The 27,458-nt window shown below is 42.5% G+C and overlaps 1 protein-coding gene and 1 long non-coding RNA gene across 6 annotated transcripts in view; one reads left to right on the top strand and one right to left on the bottom strand.

Moving 5' to 3' along the window:
* TRPM6 (transient receptor potential cation channel subfamily M member 6) overlaps window positions 1-23,905 on the top strand; it is a 100,594-nt gene extending 76,689 nt beyond the window's left edge. For all 5 annotated transcript variants that reach the window (XM_081880903.1, XM_081880902.1, XM_081880900.1 and 2 more), the window contains 7 exons: window positions 1,169-1,234; window positions 1,517-1,803; window positions 2,570-2,652; window positions 5,526-5,731; window positions 9,289-9,340; window positions 20,198-20,304; window positions 23,505-23,905. In XM_081880903.1, the coding sequence (XP_081737029.1) occupies window positions 1,169-1,234; window positions 1,517-1,803; window positions 2,570-2,652; window positions 5,526-5,731; window positions 9,289-9,340; window positions 20,198-20,304; window positions 23,505-23,641 (938 nt within the window). In that variant the 3' untranslated portion in view covers window positions 23,642-23,905. The remainder of the gene's footprint in view (window positions 1-1,168; window positions 1,235-1,516; window positions 1,804-2,569; window positions 2,653-5,525; window positions 5,732-9,288; window positions 9,341-20,197; window positions 20,305-23,504) is intronic.
* LOC309352549 lies at window positions 16,216-20,289 on the bottom strand. Its single transcript, XR_014161361.1, has 3 exons — window positions 20,183-20,289; window positions 17,649-18,425; window positions 16,216-17,336 (listed from the first exon to the last, which is right to left on the bottom strand). It is a non-coding gene; the product is annotated as an uncharacterized lncRNA (long non-coding RNA).
* Window positions 23,906-27,458: the final 3,553 nt, after the last annotated feature.

Below are 27,458 nucleotides of genomic sequence, written 5' to 3'. Positions count from 1 at the left end.
TTCTTCTTCTTCTTCTTCTTCTTCTTCTTCTTCTTCTTCTTCTTCTTCTTCCCCTAAGATAGAACCTATAGCAGGAGCAGGCTATTTGTCTTAGTACTCCCCCCCCCCCCCGCAATCTCCTGACTGCTTTTGTCCCTGCAAGGATAATAATAAAAACATGTCACTTATCTTTTCACCTTTAAGGAGAAAAACAACTGGGGTGTGTGTGATTTTGAGCTGGTGAAATGGCTGAAAGCAAAGGAGATTTATCACCCACTGCCTGTCAAAATTCTGCTCAAGATTACAGTCTCTAATGTCTGTCTTTCTTAATAAAGAGAGAAGAAAAGTTATTCTTGTGACTACATACAACATGTTGCATAGCCTTTTACGTACTTGTCAGTACAACTCGTGTTCTTTCTTCCCAGCCTACACAGTTCCTAGCATAAATTATGACAGCAGCTGCATACAGACATGCTACTTAATTCATGCTAAACACCATCTTCACCTGGTCTCAAATGGAAGACATAATAGGGGACTTCTGGGTTGGCACCTCCGGCAATGGCTGAGCTCCTCCGATTGGGAGGAACTTAATCCGTGAAAAACAGGGTCTGACCGCCACGGCGAAGGCGGAGACCCACTGAAATCACAGGCGGAAGAAGCTTGTGAACCTGGGATTCGGCTGGCACCTTTTGCGTCTTCCCTACTCGTGGGGAAACCCTGTTTTGGGGATCCGGAGCGACGTAATAGTTTAGGCAACACCACCAAACAAACCAGGAACTAAGCACATAAACCTAATAAATAATTCCTGCATTGTCCCTAAACTTGACTGCTTGAGCTTGAGCCAAGGATTGCAGTGGTAGGGAAGATGGATGGGTTGCTATGTTGGGTAAAAACTAATGTATTATTATTATTAGTAGTAGTAGTAGTATTAATATTATTGGCTGCCCCAGCTGTACTGCATATTTTTCATATAATGTTGCAGTGCAGAGTAGGGTGATGTGTGCTGTGAAGATGGGCAGTGGAAACCCAGTACTTGGAAAGATAATAAATAATGAGGATTTGATGCTTGGGAGCCAAGGGCCTTGTCCACATGCATATGTTGAGAAGTATCACCAAATGTTTCTGGGCAGAAAATAGGAGTAAATGATGCACTGCTCAAGTATGACCTACCTGCCCTATTTCTTTGCAGCTGTCGAAAGGAACAATTTAATGAGATTGGCTCATACAATACCTTTCACACCAGTGCAGCTCTTTGGTGAGTACCAGCTTCTCTATGAATGCACAAAGAGGGGAGTAAGCCCCACTGAAATTGGGGAGACTTACTTCTGAGTAGACAAGCATAGGAGTGCACCATTACTGGATGAAATCATACGGCATGTATTACATCTTACCTCTTCACTGTGGTACCAAGAAACAACTGCTTTGTATATAAATAGTTTTAAGAAAACAAATTCAACATAGAGTATGCTGTTCTACTTGTATAAGTCAATGCGACTGTGTCCTTTCCAGATAATATTTCCAATTTATTTTGTCTTAGCTGGAGAAGAAGTGACCGTCTATAGACTGGAAGAGAGTTCTCCACTGAATCTTGATAAAAGCATGTCCACCTGGTCACAGCATGGGATGGCGGCCATGATTCAAGTGTTGTCTCGGGAGGAAATGGGTGGAGGCCTAAGGAGGGCCATGAAGGTCATTTGCACCTGGTCTGAGAATGAAGTGCTGAAGTTGGGCCAAGTCTTCATTGTGAAATCTTTCCTTCCCGAAGTAGTTCAGTCATGGCAAAAGATCTTCCATGATGGCACCGTGCTCAATCTCTGCCTCAGAGTGCGTATGACTTGGCTAGAAATCTATACTGACTCCATGTGATCGTTGAACCCCTGTGAAGAATTATTTAACAGAAGTCTTTCCTGAAGTTGAATGCCTGACTCCCTGGTGGCATAAATGGGAAATGTCGCCATTTCTGTCCCCTTCTGTCGTACCAGAAAATGTGTTGAAATTATATCCAAACATTGCACATAAAATATATTGGACACATTAGGCTGGGACAAACCAAAAATGACAATGTAACTATAAAAGTCAATGAAACCCAATTTGCAATCTGCCTGCACTGCTTGGGGGGGGGGGCACTGCATAGAAGGCACCCCAAGGATGTTTTAATATCTGCTGTAGGAACTGAGGAGGTCAGACAATAGGGTGCTTTGCATCTTTGATTTATGCTAGATAACAAACCATGGTCAGGCATTCTTAGCATTTAACAGTTCAGACTGTATCTTATGTCTTAAAACTGTTTATAACTGATGTTTGTTTTCTCCATCTAAGCCACAGATAGTGGTTAGGAGTATGATCTCTCAGCTGGAAGCCCCCAGTGCAGCTCTCTCTTCAGCCATAAAAAGACTTACTGGGTGGCCTGCAAGCTGCAGGATCTTGCCCCAAAGTGTAAATCGGAAATAATGGGGATGATGATAATACTGGCTGTCTTATTTCAAGAGCTGTTGTAAGAACTGTTGCAATAATGTAGCTGTAGTGACTTTTGTACTATTTTTGTTGTTGTTGAAGAACACTAAATACTATGCATTGTTGTTATTCCTAGGAAATACAGCAGCAAAGAGCTGCTCAGAAGTTGATATACACCTTCAATCAAGTGAAGCCACATACCATTCCCTACACCCCAAGGTAGGGAAGCTGTTTTCAGGCATAACATGGAAGAGGTGAAACCTATCTAGGTTCTGTATGAGATGCCTTGCTTAAACAGATAATCAGTCAATGACAAAAGTCAGTATTACCGGGCAGGCAAAATCCTGGTTCAAAACTAAGACAAGTATTAGACAAACAAAACAATATTTATTTTATGAATTATTTATCAAGGTAACATACAGTTTTGCCACACTATTCCACCATAAAATAGCACTTAAGGTGGCTAACAAAATAACAGCAGCAGCAGCAGCAGCAGCAGCAGCAGCAGCAGCAGCAGCAGCATTAAAATAGAATATGGACTTTTGTCAAAGTTGTTTATGTTGCCATAACAGATATTTTCACAATTTTCTGATGGGTTGGGTAATAAACAAAGCAGTATTTGCAGCTGAGATGTGCTTCTTTAACCCTCCACTGACAGGTGGGGTTAAATGCACTCCAACAGCATGGATAATTCCACAATTTTGGGGGGATAATCTTCTACAATTCCATGTTCCAGGTTGTCCTCAAGTGTGATGAGGTGTATGGTTGTTTCAGACGCTCCACTCCTTAACTGAATGATTGATCAGTGCTTTTCCTCTTAAATTGTGTGGTCAATTCTACTCCTTTTGGATTGAATGAGGAACACAAAGAAATAGAGCCATTGACCTAAGCTCATTGGGGTGAAAGGAACCCTGCAAAACTCTGTTTAAAGTTATTAGAACTCAGCAACTCTACGGATAGACCAGAACCTGTTCTGTCTATTTTGTGTGAGAAAGGAGCATAGAGAGGGGAAAAATACTCTAGTTTTTCTCATAATCAGTGGTGGGGTTTTTTGGCACACACACAAAAAGTTCCTTGGGTGCCAGCACATATTGACTACTGGCACTCCAAATCAGTAAGTTCTGTCATGAAGACGATCTGGTGATAACAGGTCTCACACCTTGTGGGTACCCCACAAAATCTATTTACAAACTTGAATTTTATATTTTAAAAGTCCAATTAGAAGCTTCCTTGTGATCCTGCAAAACATTTTTTTCACCCTATCATTTTGCATGAAGTGTACTAATCCAGCTTTTGGGATCACTGACATACCCGAGTTATATCTGCACTTTTAACTTGGCTGATGGTCAGACAACTCTCGATCAATGACCTTTAGATGACAATTGGTCTGTGTTCATGAAAAGGTCTTTGTAAAATGTGTTGTAGAGGGTGACCACCAGAACCTTTGGGGTGCCATGTCACTGGTTTATTTCAGAAGAATCAATACAATTGTCAGCTTCAACACTGAAGTACCAGGGTTAAGATACTAGCTTTATGCTCTGCGCAATCATGTAATTTGTCCTTTGAAGACAGTACCTTGCTAATAAAAGAAAAGGAAGGAAGGAAGAGTCCTTTAATGCATAAGTTAATGCATTGTGGTTAAATGTGGGATGGCTTCAGTGTAAATGCAAGCACCCCCCACCCTCACTAGCAAGCATTCATTCATCAGAGTATCAGAGCTCAGAACTCGTTCTGCCATGAAATAAAATATAGAGGCCAGGCCAGACCAGGCCACTGATGGATCAGGGCACAGTCTGAAGAGAAGTAAACTTTGGAGAGCTAGCCCAAAACGGCCCTTCATTATGTGGAGGTGGCTGACAGCTGGTGTAGAACTAGGGAAGGCTTCTGAAAGAAAGAGGCACCTCTAGATTCAGGCGGTGGCCTGGCTAAGGCCAGACTCATCTCAGCTCTTCAGCCTTTCATAGTTCTCAGCTCAGTTTCAAAGCTGTAGCAGAAAAAGAAAACCCATTTGAGTTTATGTTTTAATTTTCTGTACCATGTAGAGGTAATATATTTAAACACCCACCTGTGCAGCTCAATTTCAGATTTCTCCATCTAGCCATACTTATTTGATGAGAGATCTCATAACTTGGTTCTGAATACTTAGAATAAAATTTTACAATTTGTTTTACAAGCAATTTTATAGAGTATCAAGAGTAATATTGGCCTTTCCCTCATAAAAAAATCTGAACGCTTTATCAAAGTGAAAACCAGTGTTCCATTTCAGAAGAGTTTTTAACCTGGTTTTTATTAGAAGGGATGAGCCTATCTGATTTTTAAGGACTTTGACCACACTTGTTTGGAGATCTGCAACTAGACCAATAAAGTTGCTATTTTCTATCTCCCTGGATGGCTCCGGTACAGAAATAGATACTTTTGATCATGCTGTGATTGCCTTTTTGTTACAGCTTTTTATAAGCTCAATTTAAAGCATCTTGCCATAGACAGGAGTGTTTTCATGACTCAAGAGAATTAAAAGGAACTTAGTTGTGCACAGGAGTTTTAAGACAAATGTGTTCCCTTTTGACTTGAAAGAAAATGTTATTTATATAATTTTTTTGTTGTTTTTTGTTAAATAGTAGGGCTGTGCATTTGCCTTGAATGAGGCATGATCCTGAGGCAAGAATCTCCACCTCAGAGATATTAGGACCGCCTAGAAGTTCATGGCAAAGCAGGAAAGCTCTGAGACTTTGCCACCACTTCAGAGTCTTGGGAGGGCTTCTAGGATTAAACCCAATTCTGCCCAAAAGCCACAAAAAGGTATATAGGTGTTAGTTGATTTCCTACTTTAAGTCAATGGGAAACCTATCCGAAGCTTCAGAAAACAAGATGGGGTGACCTCTGTTCTGAGGCAGTTACAGGTAGTGACTGCACTTTGACATTTGCCAGATATGCAAATTATTTTTTGTTTTCATCAAATGCAGCAAAAGAACATTTGCTGCCCCTGCTCTGCTAAATCTGCCCACCCCCTCGTATTTGGTAATAGTGGTGTGGCTCATGGGAAGACGTTCACTACTCAGATAACTTCCTGACTGACAATATCCTTCTTTCAGGTTCCTGGAAGTCTTCTTAATATATTGCCATTCAGCCAACCAGTGGCTGACAATAGAAAAGTACATGACTGGAGAATTCCGCAAGTACAATAACAACAATGGGGACGAGATCACGCCTAGCAATTTGCTGGAAGAAATGATGCTGGCTTTTTCTCACTGGACTTATGAATATACTCGAGGAGAGCTCCTTGTGTTAGATTTGCAAGGTAAGTGAGAACCAAAATACTCTGCTGTAAAACTGAGGGAGGCCATTCAACCCTTACGTACAACATAAATGAAAACAAGGACCAGAGACAGCTGTAAGCTCTTCATGCTTTGATGACAGTTTCTTTTCACTGAAATTATGACAAGTAGTTTGGGGCCCAACTCAGTTTCCTTACCAACTCCCCTAGGATTGCCACCTCATCATTTAGATGGCTTGGTCTTTTTAAAGAACTCTCTCACAGGAAGTGATAATGGAACTCTTGTGCCTCCTACACTGCTTGAAAACTGATTTGGTTGCCATCTGCTTCCTCTGTCTGCTGTAGGGCAGAACAAGATTTCCAGTAGCCACAGGGAGATGGATGAAGGGCTGGTAGGGGCAGGGCAGAATTAAAGAGATATGTAGCCCCTTTAAGTGATAACCTCTCAGTGCTATCTTTCTTTTAGGGAAATGTGCAGTTGTGCTCTGCTGACTTCTGCAATTGGTTTTTTAAAAATTAGCAGGGTTATACAACACAAATGTTTCAGTAAATGTGGGCTAAGCTGTGCTAAGTTCACCTGCCCAATGCATCACTGCCCTTGTGGGAAAACAACACTTCCAAAAAGACAAATGAGTTGCATCTACAGAAGAAGTAAGCACACTCACACCTATGAAGACCACGCTCTCTTCTGTCCTTCTCACACAAAAAAGCCAGGCCTGAAGTGAACTAAGTTCTGCTCAGAGTAAACCTGTTGAAGTTGATGGACCTACATAGGTCTATTCTATGAGTGACACTGGGTACAACCCTCACATGGAAGAAGCATTGGGACAAGAAGCATTGGGGTGTGTGTGTGTTAGCAAATGGGCACAAAACGGGCCCTACATAAAACAGAAGGGTCCATTCCACAGGCCCACCCCACACTAAACACCCAGTGCAGACCCAGGCACAGAAGTGAATAGGGACGCTTCTGTTCAAACAGCATCTTCACACGCAAATCAGATCTTACACAAATACAGGCGCTGGATCGGGACTAGGGTGTTTTAAGGGAAATAGTAGACAGTTTTGAAAAGATGAACAACCACCTATAAAGCAGTAGCAATATAATTGTCTGTTATTGTGTCAAAGGAAATGTGTACTGGAAGATAAAGGTTTAATTTATTTACAGTGTGCAAAAGGCCTGAATTACACCGAGACACATTTTTCAAACAAAATAAACCTTCCAGTCCCCTAACCTCATTTATTGTTATCTTCACATTCAAAATTTAAGAGTCAAGTGATTTAAAACTGCTGTGTGGGTGGCTTCTTTTGAAAGCTTAAGTGCATGTGAAGGTCTTTGCACAGAGCCATGGAAGACTTGTGGGGAAGTTTGTGCATATCAATAAACGATAACAACAAACTCTGACATATTCAGTTCAGCTTTCAGAAAAGGTTTGGATTTCAATATTGTGATATTCTTAAAATTCATATTCAGGCCATGGTGCTCCAAGCATCCCTTTGTCCATAGCACAATATAGTTGCATGCTCCTAAAAGCATAATAAGCAATTAATGTGAAATTCAGAGAGTGAAAATCACGGCTGCCTTGGTCAGTGGGGATGGGGTGCAGAATGATGTGGTTTTCTGCATGGCTCTGTAGTATTACATATTGTAACCTGCTCTGGGACTGGCTGGTGAAGGTGGGTAATAAGTTTAAGATTAATATATGTATTTCAAAGAATTGCAGACTGCTTAACCCCAGCAGAGACAGATTTAGGGGAGCACGACCAGTTCGGCTGCACTGGGTGCGGAGCCTGGGGGGGCACTGCGGGGGATGCCACAACTATGATGCCAGATTTTGGCATTGCACAGGACACTAGTGAAATTTGGGACCCCAAGATCTGCCACTGTTCCTAGTAATCTCTAAGAAGTGTACAGGGGACCCAACACAATAATAGTAAAAATGAGTTAAAACTATTGTTATGTATTCAGTGGTCTGTGTTTTTGCCTGAGCTTGAGTCTGGACTATGGATTCTGAGCTCCTGTGTTCTGATTCACTACATGATGTCCAATCACAGAACATTTCAGGATTTGGGTCTCTGCCATTGGCCCTTGAACTCTGATTCACAAGCTTGGAAGTTTAGACAGCCAATCATGTTGGGAGTGGGAGTGGTCTAGGCCTTCAGGAATGTATATAAGCAGTTGCTTTGCCCCTGTTTCCCAGTTATGTAGCTCAAGAAAGGTTCTTGCTGTTATCACGGTGTCTTGCCTCGTGGGAACCCACCTAACTATAATATCAGAATTCAATTAAAAAGCCTCCTGGAGGAGGAGGAGGAAGAAGTATTCAGTAAGCACCAGACATTCAACAGTGATGGGACCTCTCTGATCTCAACTAGAAGGAAGTTCCACAAAATGGGAACCAAAGTACAATGCACAGAGCTCCATGTGGCTATGAGCTGTGCCACTGAATTCTTGGAAAATCTGAATCTCAGCAAGAGAAGCACCGCTGGACACAAATGTCAGCCATTAAGTGGGAATTTCACTTCTGCACTTCTCCTCAATTTTACCTACACCCAATTTCAATTTATCCCATCACAATCTAGGAAGGTTGGAATTTAGGCAAATCGCAATTAGTAGTAGGCTCAGTGAAAAATGTTTGTCATTAGCTTCTTAGATAAGCCTAGTCTTATACTGGAGATTCTATAGATATGTGTATATATTGATATTAATATCCATATCTATCTATCTATCTATCTATCTATCTATCTATCTATCTATCATCTATCTATCATCTCCATCTGATAACAACACAGCTGCAAAATATTCATATGCACAGATGGGTTTGTAAGGAACCCGGTACAGCATATAATATACACAAATGTAATTATTTTTATCCAGCATGGCAAAGTTGAATTAATCAGTAGGCTAAGTTTGAGCACAGAAGATCCCCCCCACCCTGATCCAAGAGCTGCGGTCTGTGCATGGAGATCCATGAGCACATGTGCAGCTCTGCACTCAGCTAGACAGCTGCAAATAAAATGTTTTAAAGTGTGTTTTAAGTGCAGTGTACAATGTGACACTAGAGGGATGGCGAGCCTTACAGAAAATTCGATGTAGTTTTAAAAACACTTTTAAAAAAAGCATTTTCAAAACAGTTTTTATATGTGTGTAGATTCCACCTCTGTCTCTATAGAGACTGGTCTATTTCTTTCAGTATCACAGAAGTCTCAATGCACACCAAAGGGCATCTCTTGAACTCAATTTTTCCTGACATTGATATATAGTTCTTGCTCACATATATTTCAGGTGTCCATTTGGATCTACAAAACACTTTAGACTGTTGTTGTTGTTGTTGTGGTAGTAAAACACTTTAGACTGTTGTTGTTGTTGTTGTGGTAGTGGTGCATTAAAATTGAAAAAAGAATAAAAATTATCTTCAAAAATGAAATGAGCATGCAACATTTGTTGTAATGTTGTTTTTTCAGTTTCTGCCCTATAAAGTGGAAGATTAGATAGCTGTAAAATGATTGCATAGGCTACAGTCTCAAAAATGATTTTTTAAAATGCAGTTTCCTTCTAATATACTTGATAAATTTGACTTCTACAGGGGTTGGAGAGAATCTTACAGACCCATCCGTTATTAAACCTGAAGACAAGCAGTGAGTATCTAGCGTCACTTTATCATACCAAATGTGACATCTTTCATGTGATTCAATTAATATTCCATATTAGCTGTGATGTGCATATGCATATTTGTCACACTGCTGACAGGGGCACTATTTGTGTTTTTGCTATCATTGCAGTTAAATGCTTGTATATTTCTAATGGACCGAATAGAATACTGTGATGCCCTCTACTTGCAACTAAGCTTAAAGGCCACTGGACAAACTTCATATAATGCCAGATGCAGAGGCTTGTCTACTGGAAAACATTGGCTACAGGCTGGGTGCATGTAGTTTCTATATTGAATTATCAGACCTGGTTTTCCAGTTCTACTGCAAATACAGTTGGAAGTGCTAATTTTAATATACAGTGTCTTGGAGGATCAGTTAGGCCTTTCTTACCTTAGAATGCTTTCACATATATCTTCCTGAACTGAATGACAGTGCAAGACAGATTTGAAAAGTTGGATGTGGAGCCATAAGCTCCAGGAGTCATGGACACCTTTTGTTTTGAAACTAGGTATTGAATGTCTTCACATTCATGGGTCAGGCTTGCCAAAACAGGACCCCAAAACTCTTAGAATGGTGAAACTGAGAATAGTTCCAAGAATGAAGTGGTGTCTAATCTGAGCTTCCATGACACTAGTTTAAAGGAATTATTTGTTGAGCAACTCCAGGTTATTGCCCCAAATTGTTTCTAGACTGACAAAAATGGGACAATCTTGCCTCAGGCTGACTAAGAAATGTCAGCTAGACTTGCTTGCCAAGGGCTGCATTGGCTGGCTGGGCTTCCCCCTGTGTGGGTGGACAGGGGGCACGGCACAGCCCTGTGAACCCTCAGTGTCCCACCCCGCCCAGTAGCGGCAGAGAGGCTTGGGCAGGCACAGTGGGTTTTCTTTACCCTCTGTGCCCAGCCCCTGGTCCTGCCTGGGGCATGTGTGTACGTACACCCCCCCCAGGCGCCAGTGAAGGATGCAACGCCATTGGTGTTTTGGAGATCTACTTGTGTGACTGACTAGCCTGACATAAGGGCATAGTAGCAACCAGTGCTTAGTTTTGCAAAGAAAATATATTCATTTTTTAAATATCCTTGGAAGTCATGTCTTCTGCCATTATGTGTGCAGGATGCCATGGGTTATTCAGCTGCAATGGAAGTGCTCTCTGTACATTCTCAGGGCCTTCTCTGTATGATACTATCCCTGATTCAAAACAATAGTGGCTTTGCTCCATGTTCTGTGCTTAGGTGTTCTACCATTCCTCCTATACTCTCTGCTCCACCCACCCTTCTTCTCTGTAAGAATGCTTTCCTGGTAGTAATTTTCCATATAAGGGTCGAAGTGATTGCACAAAGCATCAGTTAAGAAAAGCATTTGGGTAATTACACTTAAGTAAATCCATGGAGAGGAGTAATCATGTCAATCCCCTCTGCTTGTAAAAATTCAGTCGGAGATGCTAGTTTCTTTAATGCATGGTGTCTCTGAAAGTTTACAATCAGTCTGGGACTTGTCCTGCAATATTTTATCTGGGGAAAAGTTCTAGTTGCAAAAGGACTCTCTAGGTTGTGCCCAAATCTTTGGTCAGAGAATTCAAAAGCTTGCATATCTCTATATTAGCAAAAGATATTTTATAAAAGCTTTCAACCTTAAATACCTTGTACCTCTTTGTCCTGTTTTGCTTGTTTGCAAAATTCTCTGTCTCTGGAGACAGTGCTTATACGCGGAGAAGGCAAGGGAGAATTTGCTTTTCCCCTTTGCCGTTTTAACATTTAGAAATAAAATGCACTGACTATGGGCAGCATTTTTGTGTACATCCTCTTATATGAGATCTAGAGGGTTAATTATGTTCTCAAGAATAATGGTGGGTAAGTTACTTAATGAGCATTGATCCTAGGTGCCAAATTGCAGAAATATATTAAGTGGGGATGCAAATAAATGCAATATATTGCTCTGTGTTTTTTATTGTGGTTATTGTAATTCTGAATGTTGCATAGAATCACTATTACTGTATTCTGGCAACTATCTGAAATCTTCAGTCGCCAGCACTTTACTTACCTAAGAAATGTCTGTCCAGTTTGTGTGTAGCTAAATCAAACAGATGAGACACTTTGTTTATCCTGGGAGAGCATTTTTAAATACAGTGCAATTCATCTGTAGTCTTCCCTTTTCTAAATAAGTATAGAATGAATTTAGTGGTTATGCTTTCTTAGACTTGAGAGTAAGAAGGGTAGCTGTGCAGCACAACATGTGCGGATGTTTTGTACTACAAGTTCAGGCCCAGATCTCTCACAACAGATGGTTCTACTAGAGAGGGGTTTCATTGTTGTTTTGTGTAGGAGACATTTTCTTCAGCTCCATTCCAGGCTACATGGTCCAGACCACACAAATACATACTGGTTGATAGCAGGTCCTGTTTTATGTGAATAAATTGAGTCATATGCTGCAACAGAAGAAAACAAAATTCATATCAGAGCAAATAATGCTAGCAGTACCAGGCAGTGTGTGGCATATTCTCAAGATCAAGGGACGTGGGTGGCCCTGTGCACTGAGCTTCTTGGGCTTGCCAATCAGAAAGTTGATGGTTCAAATCCATGCGAAGGGGTGAACTCCTGTTGCTCTGTCCCAGCTCCTGCCAACTTAGCAGTTTGAAAGCTTACCAGTGCAAGTAGATAAATAGGTACTGCTGCCATGGGAAGGTAACTGGTGTTTCCATGTGCTCTGGCACTCATTACAGTGTTCCATTGCGCCAGAAGCAGTTTAGTCATGCTGGCCACATGACCTGGAAAGCTGTCTGTGGACAAACACCGGCTCCCTTGCCCTGAAAGCGAGATGAGCACCAAAACCCCATAGTCACCTTTGACTGAACTTAACCATCTAGGGGTCCTTTACCTTTCCTTTACCTTATTCTCAAGATCAGCCTTAGGTCTTATTAGTTAAGTTAGTTCTCATTTTTATTCAGGAAACAACAAGAAACTAATGTGTGCATGTAATGTACATTTTCCATGTAATATGCATAATCTGAGAGTGGTTTTCATAAAAATCATAGCCCTGAGTAACTGCTAGGTTGTCACACTACTGAATTTTCTAAATTTTGTTGGAGAACTGCTATTTCTCAATGAAGCAGAGCAGAAGCCCTGAGTTTCACTCACACATGTTGTGCATGTGTGATGTCACACATGCAGCGTGCATATGTGATGTCATGCGTATTGTGATGTTGCGCAACTGTCACAGACCTCCTCAGTGCTGGTTTGGTGTATCTTGATGCTACGTGGCCCAGGGCAGCCTCCAGCCAGGCTGTGCCAGGCCGTGTGGCATCCCCCCCCCCTCTGCGGGGCAGGACAACCTCCAGCCAGGCCGCACGGCATCTCCCACGGAGGCAGAGGACAGCAGACAAAAGTAGGAGGGAGGGGGAGGGCAGGCACGGAAGGGCTCAGCCTCCTTTGCCCCTCCATTGCTTAGCCCTGTCCCAACAGACTGGGGGGATGAAGATGCCTCATCCCTGTAGAGTTGGCATCTATGAAACAGAAAGAAGGTACATTGCAGACCCACTCACCTTGGCTGGATTGGTCGAGGATTCAAATGGTTAGATGCAGCAGCAGAGCAAGGGGCCAGCCAAGGCAGGATGTTCCGTGGTGCCTCCCAGGAGTCTGCCTGCTTCCTCCCACTCAGCCGCCCTACAGCTGGGGGGAGGCAGCAGACGGACCGTTTGGGCAGCGCGGAGCCTGCAAGAGCCCAAGCCACCACATCACTCCCAGGAGAGACACATGGCTCGGGCGCACTGCGGGCCCTGCGGTGAGTGTTGCCTGGCATTTTCTCACCCCACTCAGTGGTGACACCCGGGGTGACCCGCCCCCACCGCCCCCCTTCCTCTGCCCCTGCATAGGGACCAGGTGGCCCTGACAGGTAATCATTATAACTTACTCCAGAACAAATTTTGAGAAACCAAAGGATGAAGTGAGCAAGTTGATTGAAATGGAGAACAATGACACCAGGAGTTATCAGGAAAGCAGTGGCCGAGGCTGGATACGCAGGTCAAAGATTACTACGTCCAAGATTTCGTTATGAAACTGTTGACTTTTACAAATGTGTAATGTTTTATTATTATTTTACAGTATGGATTATAGACACAGAGAGCACCATCTGTATAGATAACAGTTTTGCCATGTTGTAGAGGGAAATCTGTTCCTAAATACCTGTGGTCTTCTGTCAAAGTCATTCCTAGCTGTAAATCACTGTGGGAAAGCTGCAAGGAGCAGAATTGTATTTACGGCAGCAATAAAATAAGACCTGGTGCAACTTGGCAAAAAATGGAACCCAACCTTCTGGATGCCTAAAAAACTGAAATGTTTACAGGACTCTTAAGAATATCATGGATCCGTTCAAAATTATAGTTTGTACAGGGCTTTTTTCAGCTGGAACTCGCTGGATCTCAGTTCCGGCACCTCTCAGGTTGACACTGTTGCCATTGTAAGAGAACAAGGAAGGCGTTCAGGGTGAGCTCCAGCACCTCTTTTTCTAGAAAAATAGCACAGAATTTGTACCTTAGGGCCCATTCCACTGTCTTGCTTGCTGCACAACCTCCAAGTGGGCCTCAGATTTAGTCCCTTCTTAATTTTGGGGGTATTTGATTCTTCTCTCAACTTGTTTCTACCTGCAGCAGACCAAAATGTAACACCCACTCTCAGCCTAGAGCTGCAAACTTAAGCAAATGAGAGGTATGATTTGGTAAAAGATGTTGGTTGTCTTTTTTGTTCGCAGATATTTCGTCATATTTAATTACATCTCACTTCTTTGGTATGTGGCGCTATTTTGTTTTGTGTTCCTTCATTTTAATTTTTTTATTCTGCCTAAAGCTGGAAGTGGCCTAGGTCTTTCTGGACCACTGAAACCGGGCGAACCTGATCATTGTTCTTGCTGGCCAGGGCTGGGAGCAGCACACAGGCACTCAAAGGCTTGACCAGTATTCTCTGTAAAACGGACTGCAAACACACACACACACACACACACACACACACACACACGAAGCATGCCCCAGAACCTTTTGCAACTTGCAGTGTTTCTGAAATGCAGCGAAATAAGCACTCCAGCATAAGTGTGCGATGAGATAACATTCTTTTTATTGCTAAAAGAGATATAGCATAAAATAAATATCTATTTTTTAAAAAATAATATTTATTAGAAATTTCCAGTTACAAAAGAAATAAAAAGAACAAAACATCCCAATTTAAAATCTTATTTTCAGTAACATCTTTCCTGGACTTCCCCTCCCCTCCCCCTCTTGTATTCCAATTATTACGAATAAATTCAGCAAATTCTTATTCCAGATTTTGAACTTATTATCATTAGCCCAGTTTTAAAAATATTTTCCCATCCCCTAAAATCGACCTGTTCCCTTCCACGTGTTCCCTCCTTTAATATACAATACAGATTAAAATAATCAAATATAATTAATTAAAATAAAATTGTAAAATATAATTAAGATAATCAAATATAATTTTACGCCCTTTGGATTCCAAATTTCCCTCCCCCCTTTCCCGGTTGCGTTCCCAATGTTCATCAACGTCTGATGTCTTCCTGGAGCTCCCACATCTATCTAGGCCATAGTCCTTTACCAGTCATCTTTAATTTCGAATGTCCAATCTTGGAAGGAGTCTATCTCAAAAAGGCCCATTTCTTCCATCCAGATTTTTATATTTAGGAGTAAAAACTCCAATTTTATTTCTTAGACTTTTCAAATCTGGATGTCCCAAATGTTCCCACTTCCAACTTTATCCAATTCTTGTTGTTCTTGTTGTTCTTGTTAATCCCTCTCCTCTTTTTTTTTTTTTCCTGCTCTCCTGAACAAATGTTCTAATTCCAAAAGCTTCTAATTCCTCTGCAGAGGCTCTGTTATTCAGGAACAAGACATTATGCCAAGTCCCTTCCATTCTTCAATAGATAAATCTATTGTCTCCTTTAGTGTGTAGACCTCTGTAGACAAAATAGTGTTCCATTCCTGCAGTTTCCCAGGAGATAAAAAGTTCTATTCAAGTTCCAAGCCAACAATACTTGTAATATCCCTCAGCTCCTCTAGGTGGATTGCAATAACTCAGTTCCCTTCCAGATCACGCCCACCAGTCAAAATAACTTGTTATTCCTTGTTTTAAGCAATTTGTATCCAATTTATAACAAATGTAACCGGCAAAGTCCTCGTAACAAAGTTCTCATTTTTGTTCTTCCGCTTTGACAGCTCTTTGACAGCTGTCAAAACCTCTCTTTCTCTTCTCCCGGCGCTCTCACAAATCGCTCCCAGGATTCCGGGGGGGGGGGGGTTGCTTTTTAGTTCAATTCCACTTTTCTCCTCCAGCTCAGTCTTATAATTTTCCATCGCGAAGTTAGTAACTTTGTCAAAATAGGGTTTCGCTCGATCTTAGTTGTCAAATCCTTTACTTTAACTCCTCTACGACGGGGGGGGGGGGGCTGACTTCCTTTTTGCGCCTCCCCCGCTCGCTCCGAATTTTTTAAAAAATTTATCCCCCTTTTTAGTCCAGGTTCCAATTACTCACGGGTTATTCTTTTAAGTCCAAATTTTCAATAGAAGAAGTCAGCGCTCTCCGTCGAATGGCATGCGGCTTCGCTCGGCAGGGGAAGCGGAGGACTCAAAGCACCCCCCCGTCACCCGTTCCGCAGCCTTTAAAAAGGCTCCTTCGCGGGTCGGGGGGGCGCAGAAGGTGCCAGCCGAGTCACCATGTCCATGGGTTTCAGCGCCCATGGTTTTTGAGGGTCCCCGCGTCGCCGGCGCGGTAGGACCCAGCCCCTGCCGAGCAGGCTCCCTCCGGAGCTCGGAGGGAGTCCGCCATTCGGCGATGGCGCCAACCCGGAAGTCCCATAAAATAAATATCTAAATATAACAGTTTTATACTTTTCATTCCCCTCCCCATTTATAGTTAACCCTATGTTGTAAGCATCTCAGGGTGGGATACAGAAGCACTCAGTTAAAAAGAAAAAAACAAACAGAATATGCATAAGAAAAGATAAAAACCAACAAATTTGGTAATAAATATACACAACGTCCCATGCTACCATTTTAAAAAAAAGCCAGTCACAGGACTGGAACCATTCCTTAGCCATATTCCTAATGAGCCTGGCATGGTTTCCATTTTAATATGACTTTGATATCTCCGCCAAATAGTGGGTTTTTCTTCTTCACACTCAAGTGTCACAGAAGAGTAGTACTGCCTGCATTTCATCCTGAGCTTTGGGTTTTCAGTGTCTGTAACACTTTCTTCTTTACAAATTTTTGCTTGGAAGTGTTTATTTCATTCATTTTCCAAAAATATTTTCCACCCAGAACCAGTGTTCCACTTAAAAGCTGTGAAGCTGCAGCAATAAACCCAATATAGACTGAAATTCCAGCACGTTGTTCTGTTGGAATGGGAGGCACTCCCAAAACCCCAGGAAGCGGAATTCCTTCATTTGTTAATATAGAATGAAGATTCCACGAAATGGAAATAAGTACACATGTACCCGCTGCCAACTCCATCCTTGCTCCAATTGAAAAGAACGTAGCAATGAAATTGTCGTGTTTTCCTGGCTCAAATATGTTATATAGCGCAAAGGCCATATGAAGAACGGTCATCACATTGGCAACTGAGGCCAAATGCATCAAGTCCTGGGCCGTGATGATTTCAGCTGGTAGGGACACTTCATCGTTTAACGGTATGCATATAATGTTAGTTTTCTTCATTGTAATTCTTCGCACGGAACAGGCGCCCCAGATCCCAATGCCCACAATGCCCTGTTGGTTGCTGCCCATGATGTTCTCTACCTGCCACACTCTCTATTCAAGGTTGGCAGATGTGGAACAGATGCTCATTAGGCAGCCCATAACAGCCAGGACAAAGGCACCTAGTGGCACGCAGGATACCCTGCACAACAGCCGGACTGGGAAGGAGCCATAATGCACCTGGGGTGGAACTTCTGCTTTGGTACTGGGAAGGCTGGTGATAGAAGGCATGCTGGAGAAAAACACAGACAAAAGATAACTGTTAGATCAGTGTTTCCCAACCTTGTGCCTCCAGCTGTTTTTGAACTACAACTCCCATCATCCCTGACTAGCAAGACCAGTGGCAAGGGATGATGGGAATTGTAGTCCAAAAACAGCTGGAGGCACAAGGTTGGGAAACACTGTGTTAGATACTTAGGTGCAGTATCATATGGACATCTAAAGTTTGAGCAAATAGTGATGTGCAGCTAAAACAAAGCCATCATTCTAGGGCAAATTCTGCATTTCCCATCTTGAGACGTAGGAATGGAAAAGTCTGCTGTACCTGCAATCGTAAGTGCCAGGAATCAGACTTCCCCAGGGGTGAAGAAATTGCACAACCGCACAACCCCTTTTGTTCTATGGACCTCTTCCATGCAGATAATTGGGCTCTTGTCTTATCCACTCCTCTGCATTTCTCTGCTCCCCTCCCTTCCCTCTCCATGGTTAAAATGTCTGGCATGATCCCTCCAAAGTTATGCATTCTACCCTTGAAAGAAAGTTTGGTGGAACAGACCAATACAGCTCCTGCTCAGGAAAGAATCCTTTCTGACTTTAGTCCTCATTCTCTCTCTCTCTCTCTCTCTCTCTCTCTCTCTCTCTCTCTCTCTCTCTCTCTCTCCCACACACACACACACACACACACTGTGAAAAGCCTACCAAGTGGCTCTCAGACAAGGCAAAAGAAATTTTTTAAAAGTCAATTTGTTCCTATCCGAGAAAACACCGCTGTGTTGGTGGGGAACTGAGGAGCGCTGCATATATGCACCTACGTGAAATCAGTTCCTCAACCAGTCTTTTTTTCCAGGGCAAGGGATTTTTCAGGTCTTTCTCTTCCAGTGTTTGACCTAAGAAAAGACCTGAGAAGAGGGAAGCTGGTCTGAGCTGGGCACCGTAGCAACTGCTCCTTGGAGTTCTGAGGCAGTTTAGAATGCAGCTTGCTTTGAACGCTCGGAACAACACAATCATAACTCCAGGGTACTGGTCGTTTGGAACATTTGGCAACTGCTTGGAGGCAGTATGCATTCGAATACCAGTGTGATTCTACAACTTTTAAAAGATACTTTTTTGTTAGATGTAAGCTTATGCAAAGATTGGATGCAAAATGTGGAACTAAACACCCCCGCTGCCAGTTCCAAAGGAATGAGCAAGCAAGATTTGAAATAAACAAATACACAAATAAACAAATATTTAGTTGTTTCCATTGGGTTTCAACACCACTTTGAATTACAGCAACTTTATTCAGTAGTACTGGTGGATCTGACTAGTCCAGTATCCCTTTTCTAAAAATGAAAAGCTTTATAAAAACTCTATGGGGACAAGCGGGTATTATCTCCATATTACAGTCTGGCAGAGGTGTGGAGACATCTCGTACCGTGAAATATTTCTTGCTTAAGTTAGGGCCACTTTGTAAATTCACGATGATGAGGATCTTTGAATCAGAGGTTTCCCAGCTCATTGGTTGCTTTCCTGGTCACCCAAATATCAACTCTCCCTACAGTCACTGTGTTGGTTCCCAGGTAGATGACTCTCTTGAGATTCGCTGATCTTCATGTGCTATGGACTCATAATATTTGTTTGTAGATTTATCAGTCTTCTACAGAGGCTTTTTCTGAACATACTCGTAGGTATTCCTTCCCTTATAAAATGTGGGACTGAAAATATCCAGCAATCCCAATCTTGTTCCAAACGTGGCTGGTGTTAGGTGGTGCTTATTTCCCAACTAAAGTTGTGTGTGCTTTGCTGTGGCTGCCTTGGAAGGAAAGCCCCCTCATTCTGCAACAAGGACAGAATAAAGCAGAGGCAGAGCAAGCTAATAGGGTGCCTGGGGTGGCACGTGTGCCCTGTGCCCAAAGACAGGGCCAGCTGCCCGCTGGGACAGGGCCAGCCAGGGCAGGATGCTCCGCGGTGCCTCCGAGGAGTCTGCCTGCCTCCTTCCACTCAGCTGGGGGGGGGATGCAGCGGGTGGACCGTTTGGGGCAGTGCGGAGCCTGTGGGTGCCCAAGCCACCATGTCACTCCCAGGAGAGACGTCTGGCTTGGGTGCGCTGCAGGCCCTGCAGTGAGTGCTGCCCAGCATTTTGTCACCCCCCTCAGTGGTGACACCCGGGGCGACCTGCCCCCACCACACACCCTTCCTCCGCCCTGGTTTAATGGTGGGAAAGCCTGCCAATAAAAGCAGCCGGCCTGGGAGATCTGAGCCAGCCATGACGGGCGGCAACCTGTAACTGGGTAACCAGCCATTATATATCTATATATGGGTGGGGAAACTGTGACCCCCCCAGATGTTAAAGGTAAAGGACCCCTGACCATGAGGTCCAGTCGTGACCGACTCTGGGGTTGCGGCGCTCATCTCGCGTTATTGGCCGAGGGAGCCAGCGTACAGCTTCCGGGTCATGTGGCTAGCAGAGCAGCGCACGGAAACGCCGTTTACCTTCCTGCCGGAGCGGTACCTATTTATCTACTTGCACTTTGACATGCTTTCAAACTGCTAGGTTGGCAGGAGCAGGGACCGAGCAACGGGAGCTCACCCCGTCGCGGGGATTCGAACCACCAAACTTCTGATCGGCAAGTCCTAGGCTCTGTGGTTTAACTCACAGCGCCACCCGTGTCCCCCCTCCAGATGTTGCTGGAGTCCAATTCCCATCTCCCCATCCAGCAAAGCTAATCCTAGGGGTGCCAGAATTTGCAATCTAGCAGCATCTGGGGAGTCAAGCCTCTCATTCTGAAGCTTTTTAATTTAAACAAACTGCTGTCATACCACTGCTTTGCTTTGCAGTATTTTGGGAGATAAAAACACGGGCTAAAAATTCATTTGTACTGTTGTTTCTTCCAGATCTAGAGGGATGGTATTTGGACCAGCAAACCTTGGAGAAGAAGCAATCAAAAACTTCATTTCAAAGCATTGCTGCAACTCTTGTTGTAGGAAACTCAGACTTCCTGGTAAGCAATAGAAAAGTTCTGCATTTTGCTAGCTCTAGGCACCATGAAGTCGTGGGTGGTGGAGCCAAAGCATGGTGAAATTGCAATAAACACAGCACAACCACTTTGGATTTAAACAGGCCATGACTTCATTGATTAGACGTGTCAACAAGTTTTATGGTGTAGGCACTGAGTGTGAATACTGGATCAACCAACCCATCTGCTGGTTGATTATTTTGCAAGGTTAACCAAGGTTACATCTCGCCCTGTGATACACACCAAATCAGGGCAACACAGGCCGATATCACCATGGTGGAGCTATGGTGGCCATTACAGAAACAAACAGTCTGGAGAACAGCTGTCTCTGAGTCTAGGATGGATGGCGAATTATGCTCATCTGTTCCCTAAATTCTAGCCTCTTCCTAGCTTCTGATCTCCTAGTTCTCAGACCCTGTACCTGCAAGCACTTTTCATATGCTTGGAGATGGGAAAAGGCAAAAATAATGGCTGTGATTGCACTTCCATATGCTCACTATGGCCTGCTTGACATGTCACATTAAAACATAGTTTATTTTAAAGTTGTCTCGTAAGGCAGTGTGCACCAAGCTTGAGCATGCTGCTCAAAAGCTCCCAACTCCCTCTGCTCCTTCCTAGCACCTTGTGCTGCAGGGAGGGAACAAACTAGAGGCTGACTTCACATTATGTGTGAACCAGCATGCAGTTGTTTTGGCCAAACAAACCACAGTCAGAAAGTCAAGGTTTGTTCTCAGCTTCCAATCATGGTTTGCTTGGGAGAAACTGGGTTTTTGTCTAAAAGAGGAAGGTATGGAGATGCAGTAATTGCTTAGCAAGATGGGGCAACTAACCCAAGAACTCATCTCACTTTTTATCTTTGTGATCACTGAGCATAATCCATAAACATCTGTTGATTTTTATACAAGATGACATTTTTTAATGATTGCAAACAAATGTCAAATACTTCTTGAACAGATACCACAGGGTATCTTATAAATCTATGTTCATCAGGATTTTACAAATTATTTTTTTTTTAAGCTGGTCCATCAGCCATTACCCCATTACTTTGCTACCCACAACTTGGTCAGCCCAACTCTCCACTCGTCTCTATTGCCCTTCTGAATCATCTACCTCTTATTCTGTTTCTTGGGCGCATCAGGAGTTCACAATAAAGCCCATTCCTGATGAGGGGTCAGTTTGAGCCCAGGCACACAGCAGAAGGCACAGAAGGTTTAAAAGCAGAAAAGTTGTTATGTTTGCTGAGTGATTTGCTTCCCTTTCACTTCTTTGAAACCAGGACTTGTGTAGTGGGACTTGGGAAAGACAATAATATAAATGTGGTTTCTTTTTTTTTTAAAAAAATAATTTTTATTAGTTTTCCAACACAAATTAAAAACAAAATAACATAGACAAACAAAAACATATAAACAAGTATAATTTCGAATCCTCTTTTTCATAAACCTTATTTCTCGGACTTCCCCTTACCTCCCCATCTCTGCATCCCTGTTTTAAATTTTTTTCAACAACCCTTCGCTCCAATTTAAATAAAAACTTATTTTCTTTTTCAATTTCTTCTCATAATTAATCAATCAGTTGCAGCTATAATTCTATATTTTCCTTTCCCTTGACATTTTAGCACTCATCAATGTTACAACAGTTCTTAAGATATACTTTAAATTTCTTCCAGTCTTCTTCCACCGTCTCTTTCTCTTGGTCACGGATTCTGCCAGTCATTTCCGCCAATCCCATAAAGTCAATCACCTTCGTCTGCCATTCTTCCAGCGTGGGTAGTTCTTGTGTCTTCCAGTACTTTGCTAAGAGGATCCTTGCTGCTGTGGTGGCGTACATAAAAAAAGTTCTATCCTTCCTTGACACCAATTGGCCGACCATGCCCAGGAGAAATGCCTCTGGTTTCTTATGAAAAGTACATTTAAGTACCTTTTTAATTTCATTATAAATCATTTCCCAGAAGGCCTTAATCCTTGGGCATGTCCACCAAAGGTGAAAGAAGGTACCTTCAGTCTCATTACATTTCCAACATTTGTTATTGGGCAGATGATAGATTTTTGCAAGCTTGACTGGGGTCATGTACCACCTGTAAATCATTTTCATAATATTTTCTCTTAAGGCATTACATGCCGTAAATTTTATGCCGGTGGTCCATAACTGTTCCCAGTCAGCAAACATAATGTCATGACCAATGTCTTGTGCCCACTTAATCATAGCTGATTTAACTGTCTCATCTAGTGTATTCCTCTTCAACAGCAGGTTATACATTCTTGATAAATTCTTAGTATTGGGTTCTAACAGTTCTGTTTCTAGTTTTGATCTCTCCACCTGGAAGCCAATTTTCCTGTCTTGTTTAAACACCTCCATTATTTGATAGTAATGGAGCCAATCTCGTACCTTGGACTTTATTTTCTCGAAACTCTGTAATTTAATTTTTCCACTCTCTTGCTCTAAAATTTCACAGTATTTTGGCCATTTAGATTCCATATTAAGCTTCTTCACCTCCTTAGCCTCCATTGGTGATAACCACCTAGGAGTTTTATTTTCCAACAAATCCTTATATCGGATCCAAACATTGTATAATGCTTTCCTGACAATATGGTTTTTAAATCCTTTATGAACTTTTACCTTGTCATACCATATATATGCATGCCAACCAAATGTATTGTTAAACCCTTCCAAATCCAAAATATCTGTATTCTCAAGAAGTAGCCAATCTTTCAACCAGCAGAAAGCTGCCGATTCATAGTACAGCCTTAGGTCCGGCAGGGCAACCCCCCCCCCTCTGTCTTTTGCATCAGTTAGTATCTTAAATTTTATTCTGGGCTTTTTGCCCTGCCAGACAAATTTAGATATATCTTTCTGCCACTTCTTGAAACAGTCCAATCTGTCCACAATCTGTAATGTCTGAAACAAAAATAACATTCTAGGCAATACATTCATCTTAATTACAGCAATTCGGCCTAACAAGGAAAGCCTCAAATTTGACCATATTTCTAGATCTTTCTTTACCTCTGTCCATTTGAGTGATTTGCTTCCCTTTCACTTCTTTGAAACCAGGACTTGTGTAGTGGGACTTGGGAAAGACAATAATATAAATGTGGTTTCTTTCCTGTTCTCTACCATGTAATGGATCGATTTAACACTTTGTATATGCTAAGGAATTATGATCAGAGTTTTCACTGTTTTCTCCACAGATCTGAAAAGGAACGACTACACACCTGGGAGGTTCAATCCAGCTTTTGAAGCTGAAGCGGAAGCAATAGCAGCAGCAGGAGATGAGGCTCTTAACAATAGCGATGATGAGCCTTTGGAATATTGCACTCGATTGTGATGTAAGGGCTTGGCAGGCAGGGCCTTGTCTTTTGAGCACCTGAATGATGCCCATTATTGAATTTGCCTCGAGGGACAAACAATAGGTGCTCAGATATGCCCATTGTCCATACATTTATATGCCAAGGAAATGAAAGCCATTTACATGCATGCCAGTGTGTGAACAAATATCCTATTGAAAATGGAACCTCTTTAGATACTGACTTCAGGGCACTTCTGTTTATAGATTGTGCCAAAATTATCCATTAAAGTCAATGGAATTGTTGAGATTTATTCAATTTATTTATGTTTTAGAAATGTTGCTGATAATAACAGTTTGGAGGAGAATGATGAGAAAATGAGTGGAAGAGATTTGAAAAATGGAAATTTCCCTGGAAGGAACTGCTTGATTTTCTCTCCCCTCCCCAACTGAGAACTTTTATTTCTGGTGGAAACACTGCAAATCCCAAAAGCCGTGCAGGTTCCCCCAGCTGTCTAACTTCTACTGCACACACAGAGAGATTTTGTGAGCACTACCTTGTGCTTGAGTACTGTAAAGTAGTAGCTACAAAACTATGGATATCTTTGAGGGAAGATATCTTAATATCTTACATTTCCCACCAGAAATTCCCATGGTAAGGAATTTCTCATCTACTTTTTATGCTATGCCTATGAATCCCCTGTGAGGATGACCTCTTCTGCAAATGGTTTGATCTCCTTCCTCTGAATATTTCTCAAGCAGGGCTGTGCTTACCAGGTGCTTTCTTCCTCCAACATATTATAAGGACACAAACACTTTCTCTTTGGGATGGAGCTTCACTTGAATGGGACAGAATGAATAAGGGAGCTGAAAATGAAAAGCTGAGCTGGAAAGGATGCAGTACCGGCACACCTCTCTCTCTCTCTCTCTCTCTCTCTCTCTCTCTCTCTCTCTCTCTCTCTCACACACACACACACACACACACACACGCGCAGTACCGGCCCCTATTTTTCTAGAAAAAAAGCACTGGTCACTGTCAAGTGTGGAAGCCATAATATTGTGTTGCAGAATACAAGCCAATTTCTCTATATTCACAATACAAATTGCACTTCACTTTAAAGGAAGAATGAGGATGACCACAAACCTGGTAGCAATACAGCAAGTAAATCTCATAGAAGAGAGTTACTGTCTTAGAGATTTATTATCTTAGGGTCCCGCATCACAGCTGCTTTTTGTAGAATGCTTCCACACCTCACAATTGAAGATGTACAGTGGTACCTCGGGTTACATACGCTTCAGGTTACATACGCTTCAGGTTACTGACTCCGCTAACCCAGAAATATTACCTCAGGTTAAGAACTTTGCTTCAGGATGAGAACAGAAATCATGCAGCGGCGGCGCAGCGGCAGCAGGAGGCCCTATTAGCTAAAGTGGTGCTTCAGGTTAAGAACAGTTTCAGGTTAAGAACGGACCTCCAGAACGAATTAAGTACTTAACCCGAGATACCACTGTATCAGTACTCTGAAACAGAGTGTAATCACCCACAGTCCACACATTGAGGCAAAGAATCAGATAGGCCACTGAATCTTGCTTCAGTACTGATGAGGAGACAACACCCTACACATTACCGGTGCGGTGGGCAGTTGGCTAACTTAGATGGCCCAGGGCTGGTGGCCCCCAGTTTCTGGCTCCTGAGACAAACCTCAGCCTGCCCCTGCTGGGCCAGCCAATGCAATTTCTCATTGGGTATAATAGTAGTAGAGAAGGTTTTCTGCCAAAATTCTCACTGTGTTGCAACCAGTGCTGCATTGCGCCCCAGGAAAGGCTATTTGCACCCCAAAATATATTTTTGCGCTAACGTCAAGTTTTAAAAATTGTAGAAAAAATGAAAAGCACAAAACTTGAAAGCGCTAAATTTATTTTAAATTGCAACAATTTTTGATTATTGTTCTCAAATCCAAAAGAAAATGTTTTGTCAGAGGTGGATTTAGGGCAGTGCAATCAGTTCCAACTGACTGGGTGCCAAGTCTAGGGGGCGCTGCAGGGCATTGCAACTATGATATAGTGAATTGAGCAGAACGGAAGGCCAGAGGCAGGAGTGGGCACTGGCAGACGAAGGGGGGCGGGGGGAGTGGTCCACCCTGGGTGCCATCCCTGGTGGGGTGCCATTGCAGCCGCCACCCCACGACGTACGTCAACCCAAACAATTGAAAACCAGAAGTGAGTGTTCTGGTTTTCGATTGTTTTTTCGGAAGCTGAACATTCGATGGGACTTCTGCTGCTTCCAATTGGCTGCAGGAGCTTCCTGCAGCCAATCAAAAGCCGCACTTTGGAAGTTGAACGTTTTGGAAGTCAAACGGACTTCTGGAACAGATTCTGTTCAACTTCCCCGGTACGCCTGTACTAGCAACATGAGGACAGCAGGATCGCTTAGGGGACACAGGCTGTGTGTCGCACACCACACTGCCTTGCAAAACCTTGCCTTCCCCACCCCAGCATTTGCTGCCTGAGATGGCTGCCTCACTCAGCCTAATGGTAGAGCTGGTCAAGGTGGCAATGGAGTATAATTTATACCTTTAAAACAGAACCATACACATAATAGCTTTTATTACGTTTTGTTGAATGGGTAAACAAATTGCAGTATGTGTAGCACTAAATAGCACTGTCCACATTTACTCTTCTTCCATACTCTTGATGTATGCATAATGGTGGGAGGCAGGTATAAATCCTCCATGGGTGTTCCAAACAGAATGGGAGGATGGACTAAAACACCTAGAAATATACACATCTACAAACCATATTTACATTTAACACTTGGAGGTAAGCCAGTGCATGATCCTGCCTCATAAATTGTGAGGGGGAAAGTCCTAAACATCTCTCATGTTTGGTTTGGAAAGAAAACTTGTATTTCTCTATTGCCTTAATGGGGAAAAATATCCACTATATCAACTGAAAATGAATGCTAATTTCAACAGGAAATCTGTTCTGTTTGTTTTTATTTTTCTTTATATATTTTTAAAGGACAAAATCAAGACACTTCCATCATAACAGAGTCATCAATAATTTTTTTTAAAGCCCCCCTGTATTATAGAAAAAGAAACCTTTTTGTTGGTGACTGTCAGCACTTTTCTCCTTTCAAACATTCCTTATTGCCTTAAGGGCTTTTTTATATTTTCTCTGCTTTACTGGTTCTCTCCTGAATTCATTTCAACCCCCTAATTTAAAGGAGCCCTCACAGGGAAGAAAAGCCTCAAACAAAGAACAAAAGTATTTTCTTATTCAATATTTGAACAGTGTGTAATGGTTGTGCTGGAAAAGAAAAAAAAGAGGGATCCATTACTTTGCCTACTTGACATTAATTGCGTTTGCATCTCTCCCTCCCCCCACCCCCACAAGTATACAGAAATAAATGAGTGTTCCCCAAGAACAGGTTGTGTTGTATGGAAATATGACAACCCTTATAGAAATTTTAAAAAGTAAATTGCATACACAAAAACCTAGAAGAAACAGATCAGGACTTGGGTGCCTGAACAGATAGAATTTTTAAATGTCCTTTGTTTGAAGGATTTAAGCAGGAATGCTGAAACCACCTATTTCCCAGGTATATAATGGGACACACTTGGTGCTGGTTGCCATCAGGCTTCTGTCAGCCTGCTCCATAGAACTGGCAGCAAGGAGAGAAAAGGGGACTTTGAGAGTCTCTCTCTCTCTCTCTCTCTCTCTCTCTCTCTCTCTCTCTCGCCTTTGTGATGAATCCTCCCCGCTCCAACCACAACGTCTCTGAGCTACTCCAATGTGCTGCTACCCTTATCATTTTGACTGGACACCCCAAATATATTGCAAGGCCAGCCCAAGACAT

Source organism: Podarcis erhardii (assembly GCF_964252035.2).
Source record: "Podarcis erhardii genome assembly, chromosome: 11".
Classification (NCBI taxonomy): domain Eukaryota; kingdom Metazoa; phylum Chordata; class Lepidosauria; order Squamata; family Lacertidae; genus Podarcis; species Podarcis erhardii.
This window is presented reverse-complemented; position numbering and strand designations above follow the sequence as displayed.